Source organism: Spermophilus citellus, assembly GCF_964194105.1.
Source record: "Spermophilus citellus genome assembly, chromosome: 2".
Lineage (NCBI taxonomy): Eukaryota > Metazoa > Chordata > Mammalia > Rodentia > Sciuridae > Spermophilus > Spermophilus citellus.
In genome coordinates, this window is record NC_138183.1 from 45,330,876 (window position 1) to 45,345,883 (window position 15,008).

The window sequence follows — 15,008 nt, forward strand, 5'->3', positions numbered from 1 at the left end:
TTGTTAGCAAGTTCTTTAAGTGTCTGCTAGAAAAATTTAAATGTCATTTAAATATAAAAAATATAAAAAATTGGTGTTTTCCAGTTCTGGCTTTCCTATTTTAGGTTTTGAGTGTGTCTTCTCACCTGAGAGTAGACTTTTCAATTTTTATAAAACTAGAAATAAGAGACATAGATTTTGTAGTTTTCTCATACTTAAAGACATTTCCTTTTTTGTAAATATCTTGCCTTTCATGCTATCTCATGGAGATGGTTACATTATATTAGAGAACTTTAATCATATAATTTTAAGAGTAATAAAGTCTGTATCTTAGAAAAATTAGCTAGTATTGATTTTTAAATTTTAAATTATTGAAAACTGTTTCTTGGTTTTTTTTTTTTTCTTTCTGGTTCCCCCACACGTATCCCAGATACTACTGGTATAAAGGCATGTAGCTTTTCACTTTTCTGCCACAGGGTGGTGTACTATACCTACTGTCTGAAATTGTCTTGGTGGCTTCAATAGCCTGATTAAATCCAAGATAAAATTTTATATGAGTTCATGTTGAACATGCAAATAAATAGTTTATGACAAGATAATCTTTATAGAGGAATCTAATTTTATTTGGGGGATGTTTAAGAGACACTGACAGTTTTTTTTTATATATATATATATATTTGTTGTTTAAAGAGAGAGTGAGAGAGGAGAGAGAGAGAGAGAGAGAGAATTTTTTAATATTTATTTTTTAGTTCTCGGCGGACACAACATCTTTGTTGGTATGTGGTGCTGAGGATCGAACCCGGGCCGCACGCATGCCAGGCGAGCGCGCTACCGCTTGAGCCACATCCCCAGCCCGACACTGACAGTTTTTATTACATTTTTTCTTTTTTTTTTTTAAATCGGGGATTGAACTCAAGGCCACTCAACCACTGAGCCACATTCCCCAGCCCTATTTTGTATTTTATTTAGAGACAGGGTTTCACTGAGTTGCTTAGTTCCTTGATGTTGCTGAGGCTCACTTTGAATTTGTGATCTGCCTCAGTCTCCCAAGCTGCTGGATTACAGGTATGGCTACTGTGCCTGGCTTTTATTGCATTCTTATTACCTAAATTATTTGAAAATAATTTCAAACTTACTAAAGTGTTGCAAGAATAATACTGCTGTAAGAATCATCCTTATAACCATTATCTGTATTTACCTATTAACATTTTATCCCTTTTGCATACATAATTACATATGCAAGTTTTATTGTTGTTGTTTGTGAAACATTTGAGGCTAAGTTAAATACATCATTGGCACTTTGCCCCTCAATATTACGTTGTGTTTTTCCAAAGGACAGCAGTATTCTGTGGTATAACCACAACAAGTATCAACTTCAGGAAATTTAACATTGATTAAATCCTTTTGTCCAATCCGCCATCAGTGTTTGAGTTTGTCTTTTGATTCTGAAATATCTTTTATAACATTTTCCCCTCCAGTTCTGTGGTCTCAAATCAGTTATAACGTTCAGTTTTCATGACTGTTTGGCCTCCTTTAACCTGGAATATTTCCACAGCTGTTTGTCTTTCATAACATTGAAATTGAACTTATTAGAATACTGCTTATTTCCATTTTGGGTTTGTCTGATGGTACCTTATAATATAGATTACACATTCTCAGAATACATAGCTTTGTGTTACATATGTCCATCTTCCTCTTATTGATTGTTATATTTTGTTTAAGTAATTTTTATAAATTTATTTATTTTAATTAAATTTATTTGAACTGATACATAAAATGCAAAATTATACATATTTTTTATTAGTTGCTCAAAACATTACAATGATCTTGACATCATTTATCATACATTTGATTCAAATGGGGTATGAATTCTTATTTATTAATTAATATTAATTAATATTAATGGGGTATCATGATATTTTGGTACATGTGTACATTTTTTGTAAATTTAGATATATGTATATACACAAAGAATTAAGTGCCATTCAAAGATGTATAAAGCAAACAAATATTTTCTCTAAAGGGAACTACTTAGATGTTCTCAGTAGGTAATATCTAATTTGATTAAAGGTTTGAGGTAGCATATTTTAACTTTCCTTCCAAAGTTCTTTATTTTGTCCCTAGATTTTCAAGAAAAATTGTTGAGATCTTATTTGGGATCTCCCTATTATTTGGTGAAAAAATAAAATCTGAGTAGGTGATATTAGACCATAAAGAAGCATAAAAATGGAGACATGACAATTATAAATCATAGATGTCACAATTAATACCAAAACCAAATAATTTTTTTGTTTGAATTCATACTTCTATTAGTGAAGTTTTGCTATAAAATACACAAATGCATGCCACATGTGATGACTGGAAAGAATATAAACCTTTCAAAGAAATTATCATACGTCTTTTTTAATCCCTATTTTGAGGGATTTGGTGCTGCTAACTAGATAGAAATAGTTTTGTGACTAAGGAAATTTTCTAAATATTTTAATATGTTAACCTTAAGGTATATATAAAAATTTTCCAAAGGCAATGGCTACATATTTAGAGTAAGATATACATTTATTTCATTTAAATATTTACAGTTTTTTGATTTTCTATTTTGTCAAAAAGTATTTGTAGCATCAATATTAGGTAGTATAATGCTGTCATAAGAAAAGTATCAATTTAATTTGCAGCTCTATTACAGAACATAGTGAATTGAAACTTTTTTGCATGATTTTATATTTAATCCATTTACTTTGATTACATATGTACATTACATATAAATTATGCATTTTATACATACTGTAGACATCAAAGCATTTGAGGTATGAAATTTGATGAATATAAAGTAATTTGAATTCCAAAATGTCCATTAAATTTAACAGTGGAACTTAAAAAATTGTTGGATACTGCTGTGAGTTGTGATTTCTCCCATCAGCTATCCTGGAGAGTATTGGAAGGCAGCAAAAATTACCTCCATGTTCCTTCTAGGTGTGCACTTTGATTTTATAAAGAAATATACTGCTTAACTTGGTAGTTGTTTGTAGCTGCTCCTTTTGACACTAGTGTACATGTTTTTGAGTCTTTGGAGTATACTAAACGTTACCTTGGGGCTTAGAAGGATTCATTATATCTTTCTTTGTGCCTAACTTAATTCTAAGAACTTGGACAGTAAATATTCAATTGAATATACTTTAAAAATTCTTTTTATTTATGTTCATTTCTCAGACAGGACACCTGTATAGATTCTACTTCATCTCTGAGAGAGAACAAACAATCTGAAGGTTTGGAATTAAAACAAGGTATGATTCAGTACTTACTTTTTGTTTAATTTTTACTGATAATGAACTTGCACTGTTCCAACTTGTCCCATTTTACAGATAGAACAGGGTAATTTATTTGGTTGAGGACCGAAAGAAGAAAGAATGTTCTTTGTTTTGTGGTTCCTTTAGTTATTAGAGTATCAGGTATACTTTAGTTTCATGTAGTTGTGTAGAGATGCCATCAGAAAGATATTGTCATCATGAGTAGTTTTAACTCAGTAATTTTTGTTATGTATTCTCAGGTATGAGACTATGGGGATACATTTAGTGAGTAGCTTTGAGTTGTATACAGAAAAAAATATGGTAAGTTTTATAGGATAAAATTTCCCCCTCATATATTTTGTGCTTATTTACTCTTAAATAAGAAAGTGTTTTCTTTAAATTGATAGTTTTTTTTAGGTAACCAGGTAGTATAAATAAAGAGATTTTAATTTATTTAAACCTCATAGATTAATACAGTTAATCTTTAAAATGTCTTTTTGGAAAATGTCACTAGGAAAAATTGAAAGTAAAATAAGTTTTTATTAGTTACACAAATACCACCTAATAATTTTCATTTTTCATGTGAAATCAAAGAAGTGAGAATAATGCAATCAAGGGGATTGGATTCTCTCTCTCTTTTTTTTTTTAAGCTACTGAAGATTGAATCCAGAGACATTCTGCTACTGAACCTACATCCCCACCCCTTTCTACTTTTTATTTCAAGGAAGGATCTTGCTAAGTTTTCTAGGCTGGGCTTCAACTTAAGATCTTTTTTCCTCAGCCTCTATGGTAGGCTGGATTATAGGCATGCAGTACTCTGCCTAGCAAATTATCTGTTATCTTGAATGACTTAGAATAGTTTGTATAAAATTTGAGTTACAGGGACTTCTTTGGTAAAGAGAAACAGGCCATCAGTATTTTTTTTTTTTTTTTTAACTTGTCACATCTGGGCATAGTGGCACATGCCTATAATGTCAGATAGTGGGGAGGCTAAGGCAGGAGGATCACAAGTTTTAGGCCAACCTTAGTAATTTAGTGAGGCCCTTCCTACATAATTTAGTGAAACCCTGTCTCAAAATCAAAAGGGCTAGAGTCATAGCTCAGTAGCAAAGTGTCCCTGGGTTAAATCCCCAGTACCAAACCAATACAAACCAAAAAAAAAAAAAAGAAAAAAGAAAAACAAAAACAAAAAGCAAAAACTGGTCTATTACTAATGGTAAATTAACAAAGTGAAAACAATTGGATAATTAATTGAATCAATTTGTTCATTTTATTTGTAGTGAAAACAAGATTTAGATTTTTCTATAATTCTAATTTATATGCAGAGAGATTTATTAATGTTTCTGATGGTTTTGAAATTCTCAGTGCTTTTCAAAAGTCCTCTTTTGTTAGCCTTATAAATAGACACAATTTATCTTTATCTTAAGTACCCCCACAGAATAAACTCAGATTCATAGTTTTACTGGCATTTATCATGTGTAAATACATGTCAAACATATTATTTTCTTCTAATGTCATCACAGTCACCCTCTTATACTTTATGTATACTTAGACTATACTACTATTGTTTCTTTTCTTCCTTTCTAAACCTCTTTGTATCAAATGAGCCGGCAGTATGCAAAATATGCAATTAGATCATCTGGGGAGAGAAAAACGTCACATACAGGACAGAAAAAGCTAAAAACAACAGGTTGATTCCAATTTTCTATGGGGAGGGATGGAAACTTCATTGTACAAGTTAGCCAGGCTTCCTTCTAAGCAAAGGTGTTTTTCTGCTTCTGTGCTCAGGTATCCAGAGTTCTTCAGAACTACCTTCCTACTGCCAACAGCCTATTTTGCTGTGATTTTCTTTGGTAAATTTAATTACTGGGAAAATCAACCATGGAGGTACAAGGAGAAAGAGGAAAAGATTTCAGAGTAGCCAGATGGCACAAAGTCTAGGCCTTTTATGCTTACAAAAGCCTGCAGACTCTACTAAGGTTCTCACCTAAGGCATTAGCAATCACAAATGCACTGCTGGCATCAAGTAGAGATGAGAAGACATAAGATCCAAGTATTAACAGTACCACTGCACAATTCATGCTCACATTGTGACTAATCTGTGAAAAATGTTAAGTTTTCAACATAGTTTTAAGAAAGCATGAAGCTAAGATCTTTAGAAAATATCTATAAAGTAACTGTAGTGTAAAATAGTTTGTCATATAATTATATAACCATGAATTATCCAAAATGTTTGTTTATGCAGAACATCTTCCAAATAAATAGCAGTATAGCTGAAATCTGAACCAGATAATAAGTAACCAGATAGTAAGTTGCCTGGAGTTAACCAAGAAGCTGAGGTGTATCTGGAAATGGAAATCCTAGTCAGCTCAATAAAAATAATTCCCCTTTTTCTAAATGAACTAATTATTATCTACTTATAATATGCAAAACTCTCAAAATCTGAGACTCTATCTCTAACTTTCTTTCATAATTAGCAAGTCTTGCTCACATTGAGCCTAATAAAAATATTATAATGCTTCTTGCAAATGCATTGTCATTTTAATGGCTTGACCATTTAAGAAAATTAACTGAAGCATATTTACTACAAAAGTAACCCTATTTTTAGTAGATCAGAATATATAGTAGCATTTAATTTTTCATTGCTTTTTCAGAGAAAACCTTATTATATGACTTATTGGCATATAATACTGACAAGTTATTTAAATTGCATTTTAAGTTTCTAAAACGCTTAAGTGTTGCTTGAGTAATTATTCAAGTAATACTCAAATATTAACTGAATTAGTTAAATTGAAATTGTCCTTTCTTTGTCTAGTACTGGTTGCATTCATTTTCTTGATAGGAAATGTCTGAAACTGGCTATACTAAAGAGGAATATAGGAATATACACTAGTTTCTACCATACTTAATAATGAACAAATATCTAAAGACCTTTAACTGTGAAATATTACCTAAATGTAAATATAATATGTTGGTTGTTTGGTTGGTACTATAGCAAAATAGAAACTCCTTTGTTAAAAATAGTTTCTTCAATCATTCATTGTCAGCCAAAGGCCATTTATAGGAAACATCAGTTATAGTTTTATTCTTTAGCACAACTGTGTGTATATTCACATGGCATATTTACCTGTGCAAGCTCACTGCAAGCCTGACATCTTATGGTTAATTTCCTAGGATTTTTAGAAATTGTGTTGTTAAAAAGATTTAGTTCCCCTTTTAAAATAATGATGAATTGTTTAATTTTTAAGTGGTCATTTGTGCTATAATTAAAAAATGAAAAGCACTATTTGAGGTATTTAACATATGGAAAATATTTGTTAAAATATCAAATGAACCTGTGCTAATATTAGTAAGTTATCTTCCTATAGACTTATTTGTGAATAAGTTTGCTCAAGACATTCAGCAGTATTAAAATACAGGTCTGTTTTTAAATTGTTTACAATTGAGAATGTGTGTAGTTATGTGATTTACTATAACTTTAAATATTAGATTCTTATGTTTGAATTTCTTCTTGGGAGGAAATTAGAAAATTTTTAATACTATACATGAGCAGTAGCTGGGTTAAATTTGTACATTTAGATTGAATAGTTGAAATTTCTGGTAATTACTTTAAAATATTTGAAGGGTTGTTAATTAGAAGAGTTATTAAGTTTGTTCTACATGGCCCTCAAGAATAAAAATAGTCAGTAGATAAAATCATTATTCGACGAAAATTTCTAGTTTAGTTTATTTCAGATAATCAGAAGTGTCAGAAAATGGAGTAGACTAAGTTCCTTATTGCTGAAGGAGCTCAAACACAGGTTACGTAAACCACCACCTGGTGATGCTGTTGTACAACAAATTCAAAGCAATGGTTGGATCTTTGGCTTTGATGCTGAAGTTCCTTAGAAACTGTAAGGTTTTATCAAGACCAGTGCCTAGTGTATTATTTGTACTTGGGAAGAGTTCTGTTTTCCTAAGTTGTTTAGTGAAAGCGGAGTGGAATATATAAACTTGTTATCTCTATTGTTTTTGGTTTATCAGAGTAAAAGAAAATATGCTTGATTAATCTTTAGGCTTTTTGATAGTTCCTTGAAACATATTCATTTGAATGAAGGCATTAAGTAATATTAACCACATGGCATAGAAATTGATCAAAATCAGTAAGGTGTCTACTACATTTTACATTAATTTTCTCATGAAAATCCTTTCTTGTTAGAGAATAACATGCAAACACAATGTGCACATAGAGAATTGCTTTGGTTAGGCTCAAATCTTACCAGTTTAAAAAAAAAATGATTCTGTTGCTTCTGAAACTGTGGTTTGGCCTTCAAGTTCATGAATTAGTGAATGTCAGACAACTTTGAGAGCTGCCTCGTTGAGTTAAGGGTATAGCTCAGTGGTAGAGCAGTGACAGCTCAAGGTCATGGATTGGAACTCCAACAATGCAAACAGAAAGAGAGAGAGAGAGAGAGAGAGAGAGAGAGAGAGAGAAGTCGATAGATGGACTTTAATAAGGGAGAATATTTGTTGAAGTTTAATGTGATGAAAACTTAGAATAGGTTTTTTTTTTTTTTTAATGGACTTCTTTCAGCCAGTCAGACCAGTGGTCACTAAAATATGATTATCATATTCCAAGGGGATGCAGAAAAAAAATACTAGAAATTCTAAAATAAATAAGTAATATAAACATTTATTTTTAAGTTTTTCCCTTTAAAAAATTCTGATTATATAAATATGTAAAATTTGTGATAGTATATATACATCAGTTTATAAGTAAATAAAATGTATATGCTCAGGTGGGTGTTTGAAAATGTTTTCACTGAGTGGTTGACAGAGGCTTTTTAGACTATCATAAAGAATGCCAGGGATTAGAGAATGGTAGGATGTTGGACTATGTGGACAGAGTTTCAGTTAGATGGGTTCAGTCAGTTTTAGTCTTAGGATAAGTTCTAGAGATCTCTTATATAGCATCATGACTGTATGATAATAATATATTGATTATATACTTGAAAGATGCTGAGAGAATTGATCTTTAATGTTTTCTCCACAAAAAAAAAAAATAGGTATGTAAGGTGGTAGATATGTTATAGCTTGATTCAATCACATCCTAATGCATACGTATACCAAAGTAACCACATTATATACCATAAATATGTATTAATTTTTACTTATCTGTTTAAGTAGGTAAAGACTAGAATCAAAAAGAGTGAAGAAATGAATTTACACTTAAAAAGAGTTGAGTTTTGCTGAAAAGAATCTCACAGCCTTAGACAAGGAAAAAGTGCTGTTAGGAAAAATTTTTTAAAATAAGAAAAATGCCATCAGAGAATTTATTGCTTTTTAAAGGAAAAGAGTGACCTTCAACTAATTAAGCAGCATTTGTAGGCCAAGAATTTTAAATGTCTATCTTGTATGCATTGCATAGAAATCTCTGGATTGGTGAATAAACTCTGTTCACTTTTTCTTTGAACACCTAAATTGCAGATGTGAGTGTTAGAGAGCCCTAGGGAGACTGAAAAGAAAGTGTTATATGTATCTGGAGTTGGAAACAGAGAAATATGTACAACTGTTTTAAAAGTTTTATCTAATTCCTTTTCTTACAAGCCCTTGATATATCTCCTTAACTGACTTTACCAATTAAGTAGTCATGAAATGCAAATTCTGAGTATTGAGTTTTAACATCTTTAAAGGATTTTAAAAACTCATTCTGGGGAAATGATGTCCAGTTCAACAGTTGAAGAAATAACAAAAGATTATGGTATAACCATCATTGAAGCTTAAGAATTTACATTTCTCTGAACTTTTTTCACAAGCTAATGGCATCAGTAACCCAAACAGGATCCTTCCCATTTTCTGATTTGTCTTTTTCTTTGAGTAGTATTTGAATGAAAGGCTGAAAATTCTATTTGGTATGGCAAATTAGCCCATACTGTTTTTGTGCCTTTAGAAGGCTTCTGTGTTGCTTTTAAATGTAAGATTTTTTCCTAAGATTAAAGAAGTCACCAAGCACAGTGGAACATACCTGGAATCCCAATGACTGTAAGGAGTGAGGGTGCTGAGGCAGGAATATCAAAAGTTTGAGGCCAGCCTCAGCAACTTACACTCTATCTCACAATAGAAAGGACTGGGGGTGAACTCCTGGGTTTGATTTCCAGTACCCCAAAAAACAAAGAGCTGTGGCATGGTAGTGCACACCTTTAATTCCAGCAACTTGGAGGCTGAAGCAAGTTCAAGGCCATCCTTGGCAATTTAGCAAGATACTGTCTCAAAAACTAAAAGGGATGGGGGTGTATCTCAGGAGGAAAGAAAAAAAAAACCCAGGGTTTGATCCCCAGTACTACAAAGAAAAAGAAAAGGTAAATTTGCAAGGTTTTGGGGTGCATAATGTCCTATGTCTGTTTTATCCTGGACGAAATTACAAGCCAAGTGCAGTAGTGCATGCCTGTAATCCCAGCTATTTGGGGAGGCTGAGGCAGGAGATACAAGTTTGAGGCTAAACTCAGAACCATAGTGAGCTCTTTTGCAAAATTCAAAAGTGGGGGCGGTGGGCCAGTGGACTGAGGATGTTGCTAAGTTGTAGAAATTGGTTCATTATATTGAGAGAAATGTTTAAATTCTGTCCATTTTTAACATTCTGTCCTGTGATACATTTCATTGGCTCTTAGGATATACTTTTAGGGCAGCTACTTCAGAGGTTGTATAGTTCAAATCTTCAGTAGGTGTTTGGGTCCCCTTTGGGGCACTGGGTACTTTTCAGTCATTACATTCTTGTCCAGTTCATTAGGAGTACCTTTTTATCAAAGTGCTTCTAGGGGAAGATAGTAAATAAATACTAGGCTTGAATTAATTTGCCTAGTCCCTAATTTAATTAGCAGTTTGAGCTGCAACATCATATTGTTGATAATGTGTTTTTCTTTCAGAAAACTAAAAATGTTTAATTAAAATTAAAATAGGGTTTTTTGGTGTTTTTTTTTTTTTTTGAAGGAATAATTTTAGGATTACAGAAAAATTGAGCAGAAATAATAGAGATTTCAAATATATCTGCTCACCACCTCTTCCCCATTGAACCAATTAATGCATTATTATTAACTAAAGTTCATAGTTTACATTAAGTTTCCCTCTTTGTATTGTACATTCTGTGGGTTTTGATAATTGTATAATGACATGTGTCCACTATTACAGATCATACAAACTACTTTCACTGCCTTAAAACTCCCCTGTGTTCCACCTGTTAACTATCACTCCCTTCAACCCCTGGAAACCACTGATTTTTTTCTCCCCACTGTCTTAATAGTTTTGCCTATTTTGGAATGTCATACAGCTGGAGCCACTCATTTTGCGGTCTTTTCAGATTGGATTTTTTCACCTCACAATATGCATTTGAAGTTCCTCTGTCTTTTTGTGGCTTGATAGCCGAGTTCTTTTTATCAATGAATAATCTTCCATTGTATGGATTATTGCAGGGTTTATCTGTTTGTCTATTGAAAGATATCTTGGTTGCTTCCAGGTTTGGGCAGTTATGAATACAACATTAGCGTGCAGATTTTTGTATGCACATAAGTTCTCAATTCACTTCGGTAAATACTAAGTTTAATTTTCCAAGAAACTGCCAAATTCTGTTCCAAAGTGTCTGTCATTTTGCATTCCTACTGACAATGAATTGAAGGTTCCTGTTGCTCCACATCCATTTTTTCATACATTTATTTGCCATTTTATTTTATTTTATTTTTGAGTCAGGGTCTTACTAAGTTGCTGAGGCTGGCTTTGAGCTTGCAATCCTCCTGACTCAGCCTCCAAGCCTCTTGGATTATAGGGGTGTGCCACTGCAATTAGGCCACCTGTTCTAATTCTAATACTTTCTCCAAAGAACATGTTGCTCCCAAGCTTGGTTTTCTTTCTGGTCTTACTGAAACTGAGTCATTTGTTTTCTGTTTCTCTTAGCCTTTAGCTTTGTTTTTGTTACTTGTGTAGATTCATACCAGTCTTCTATATTAAACATCGATTATGTGCTCTTTTAATGTGGTCCATTATAGAGATTCTTCTGTAGTTTTCACATTTCTTTGAATATTTCATTATTTGGATAATTAGTTACATAAATTATTATACTTATGCATCTTTTTATAAACTGTTCTTTCCCATGAAAATACCTTTTTATTGATCATTCTGAAAAAAAACAAAAAACAAAACATACAGGACATTTTAAAATGTGAACTCCCTCTTCAGTATTCTAAACTCTAAGGTGATACAGCTATTTTTCCCAGAGGTTCCCACTACTACTACTTCAAATATCTTCTCTTGTGGAAAGAATTAGGGTTAAACTGACAGCTTTTATTATTTTTCCTACTCATTCAATCAAAATGATCCTTGCTTTAAGGAAAGGTTTCAGTATGTTTAATGAAACACACTGCTACTTTTTTGTATGGTGATGATGTCTGGCTGCTTACTATATGTATATGTCATGGGTACTTCCACATTTTCTAGAATTTGAATCAAGCCTTTAGTGTATCTTTCTGAGCTTATATATTAAACAAGGAAAAGAATACCATAGGAAATGTGATTTTTTGTGAAATAGACAATGATGTTGAGCTTGTCTTCCTTGGTTGGGTGGATTATAGAGCACTGAGATGTTACTAGCAGAAAATGTTTGAATGTGAGACTTATTGAGTAAGTTCCAACAGATTATTGGTGGGAAAAGTTGCATGATTCTAAACCCCAGTACTTGGAAATAAGGGTCCTGAGAGAGCTAGTCTACCTTCATTTTTTTCTGCTTTCACTTTTCTCCCTTTAGGTGTTTTCATATGCCTTACTATATTTTGATATTAAACTTTTGTTTAATGGCATTTTAAGTGTTTTCTTCCTGTTTACCTTAACTGTTTACCTTTACTAGAGGAAAGGTTATAGTGAGGATCTATCTCATACATCAATTTGTTACTGTGCCCCAATGGTAGACCCCAAATATTTATCTCTTGTAAGAGTGTTACTAGACATTCCGTTGTGCTTTTATCCTGGAATGGTGATGTCTTCAGAAACATTAATTTTGGATACTATGCTTTATATATTCTCATATGTGCATTTCATTTTTAGGCTCACACTCTTCTGTGTGGGTTTAGATCTGGCATTTTGCCTGCATCCGTGTGTTCCTGACATTTGAGTTTCATCCTCTGTTAATGTCACCTGTTAGATGGTACTCATCTTAAAGATCTATCCCATATCACATGTCTATGAGGATCTTGACTTTTCCCTGTTGCCTAAATACTGTGAAAGTCTACGTCATACTGCATGATTTGACACTTTAAATTTTGGTGTCCATACTTTAAGCATACCATAAGCACTATGACAGCAAAAGCTATATCTTTATCATGCCATAAATATTTTGTTACCTTACTTGTAGCATTTTGCAAGGCCTGCCTCTTCTGTGGCCTTTACAACACCATTATGGCATATGTAATGATACTAAGTGAATATAAATTGTTTCTTGGAGCAATCTCTTAAAGGGTTAGTTAATGGATTTGTTATTCGTAAAAGTTGGGTTTGCAAGCTAGTGGATACTAATGTTATTTGTAAAATCAGTGAGGGTTCAATAGAATACTGGGTAAATTTTCTCTACTTAATTGTTTACATTTTCTTCTTTCCTACTACAGTTGGTTATGCTAGGATTAAATCTTGAAAATCATGGTCAAAACAATGCAGTTAAATGTAAATCAATAGTTTCATATGCTAGATGGAAAAAAGGCCAAGTCCTGTTAGTTTTAATGAGAAGATTGAAGGCCATTACAGAAAAGTTTGTTTGTTTATGGGTGAACTCAGGGGTACTTGATCACTGAGCCACATCCCCAGCCCTATTTTGTATTTTATTTGGAGACAGAGTCTTATTAAGATGCGCCTTGCTTTTGCTGAGTCTGGCTTTGAATTGGTGATCCTCCTCCCAGCTCAGAAAAGATTATTCTTACATATTAAAAGAACAATTGTTGGGCTGGGGATGTGGCTCAAGCGGTAGCGCGGGCATTGGGTTTGATCCTCAGCACCACATAAAAATAAAATAAAGATGTTGTGTCCACCAAAACTAAACATAAATATTAAAAAGATTCTCTCTTTCTTTTAAAAAAAAAACAGTTAATTTCTTGCAGCTCACTCAAACTCTTAAAAGTCATCAAATGGACTTTCCACCATTAGAATACATTTGAGATGTGTTCTTTGTAACTTGAAACTTAGGAAAATCAAAATTATCTGTTCTCTAAGAAAAGAAATCCATGGAGGCATGTCATTGCTGCCCAGTGTATCATAGACTTTGCTACTAATGAAAGGTTCCATCAGGTCAATAACTCTGGAGGCCTTGGAGAGTTGAGATTCAGAATCAAGAGGGAAAGATGCTGAAATGTGTCATTATGAATGGCATCATCATGGAACATGAATTATTTAAAATCAGGTGGGAAAAACTAATTAAAGGGAAAATCAAGTAAAATAGCTTAATCCTTTTAATAACCAGGTCTATGATTGCCTTGTAGAAATATTTGATTTTCTTTTTTTCATGTTGCTATTTATACTCCTACCCTTTCCACACCCATTATATTCAAACATCTGAAGGTCATTTGTAAATATGATCCTTATTTACAATGGTTTGACTTAGAATATTTGACTTTACAATTGTGCAAAAGCAATATACATTTAGTGGAAACTATGCTTCGAATTATGAAGTCTTCTTATTTTCTAGGGCTAAGTATATACAGTATAATATTCCTTCACACTCTTGCTGTAGGTTAATGAAAATGTTTGAACACATTTAAAGTAGGCTAGACTAAACTTTGATGTTTCATAGGTTAGATGTATTAAATGCACTTGCAACTTAACTGTATTTTCAACTTATTATAGGTTTATCAATATGTAACCCCATCATAACTCAAGGAACATCTGTAGTGCGTATCTGTCAGAGTTAAGAGTTGTCTCTTTAAAATATAACCACATTACCTTAAATAGCAATAGTTTCTTAATATCTCCAGGTAATTAGAAAGTGTTCAGAGTTAACCCGGTTGTAGTCAAAGCTGGCATTTTCATATTAAGATTGACCAACTGATTCAGGTGTTGTCAGCCTTACACTTAATGGTTATAGTAGCTATTGATTATTGTCTAGATCCATTATTTAATTAGGGGTTACAGAATAATGATATTTTAATACTCAGATATTCAAAGTTAGGTTTGCCTCTGATTGTCTTATAATGTTTCTTAAATAATGTTTATGAATTGAGATCCTAATAAGGCCTTCATATTTAATTGGTTTGTGCTAAGTATTTTTAAAATCTATATGTTCCTCCTTTTTCCTTTCTCCTTGCCTTTGCAGTTTGTTTCTTGAAGAGGCTGAACTATTTGTTCTTTAAAGTTTTTCAGTTTTGCTAATTGCATTCCAGTTTTTCTGTCTCATATTTTCTATAAATTGTAGTTTTAGAGGCATTATATGATTCAGATTCAACATTTTGGCAAGAATACTTAGAAGCAATGTTGTTTTCCTCCCATGAGGAAGTATATAATATGTCATTGCTTCTCTTTTCATGATCCTGTTACTAGCCATTGAAATTGTGTGTTTTCCAGTCATTGATGATAGTACTTTTTGTTCTCTGAAGCTAATTGCCGTGGTTTGAGTGTGTCTCCCCAAAAACTTCATGTGTTTGAAACTTAATGCCCAAATTTGTATGTTAATGATATTTGGAAGTGGGCCTTTGGGAGGTAATTGGGTTAGATGAGGTCAGGATCATGGGCTCCCTGAATGGA

At 32.6% G+C, this 15,008-nt stretch overlaps 1 protein-coding gene across 9 annotated transcripts in view; it reads left to right on the top strand.

The window, feature by feature from the left end:
* CAAP1 (caspase activity and apoptosis inhibitor 1) overlaps positions 1–15,008 on the top strand; it is a 460,161-nt gene that overhangs the window by 24,117 nt on the left and 421,036 nt on the right. For 8 of the 9 annotated variants that reach the window (XR_014018446.1, XM_081264029.1, XM_081264030.1 and 5 more), the window contains exon 5: positions 3,187–3,260. Coding sequence is in view for 8 of the 9 variants with exons in the window: in XM_081264029.1 (XP_081120155.1) it covers positions 3,187–3,260 (74 nt within the window). In the remaining variant the exon portion in view is untranslated. Of the gene's footprint in view, positions 1–3,186; positions 3,261–3,523; positions 3,561–15,008 lie in introns of those variants that run through there. The other variant, XM_081264034.1, reaches the window with a different exon arrangement.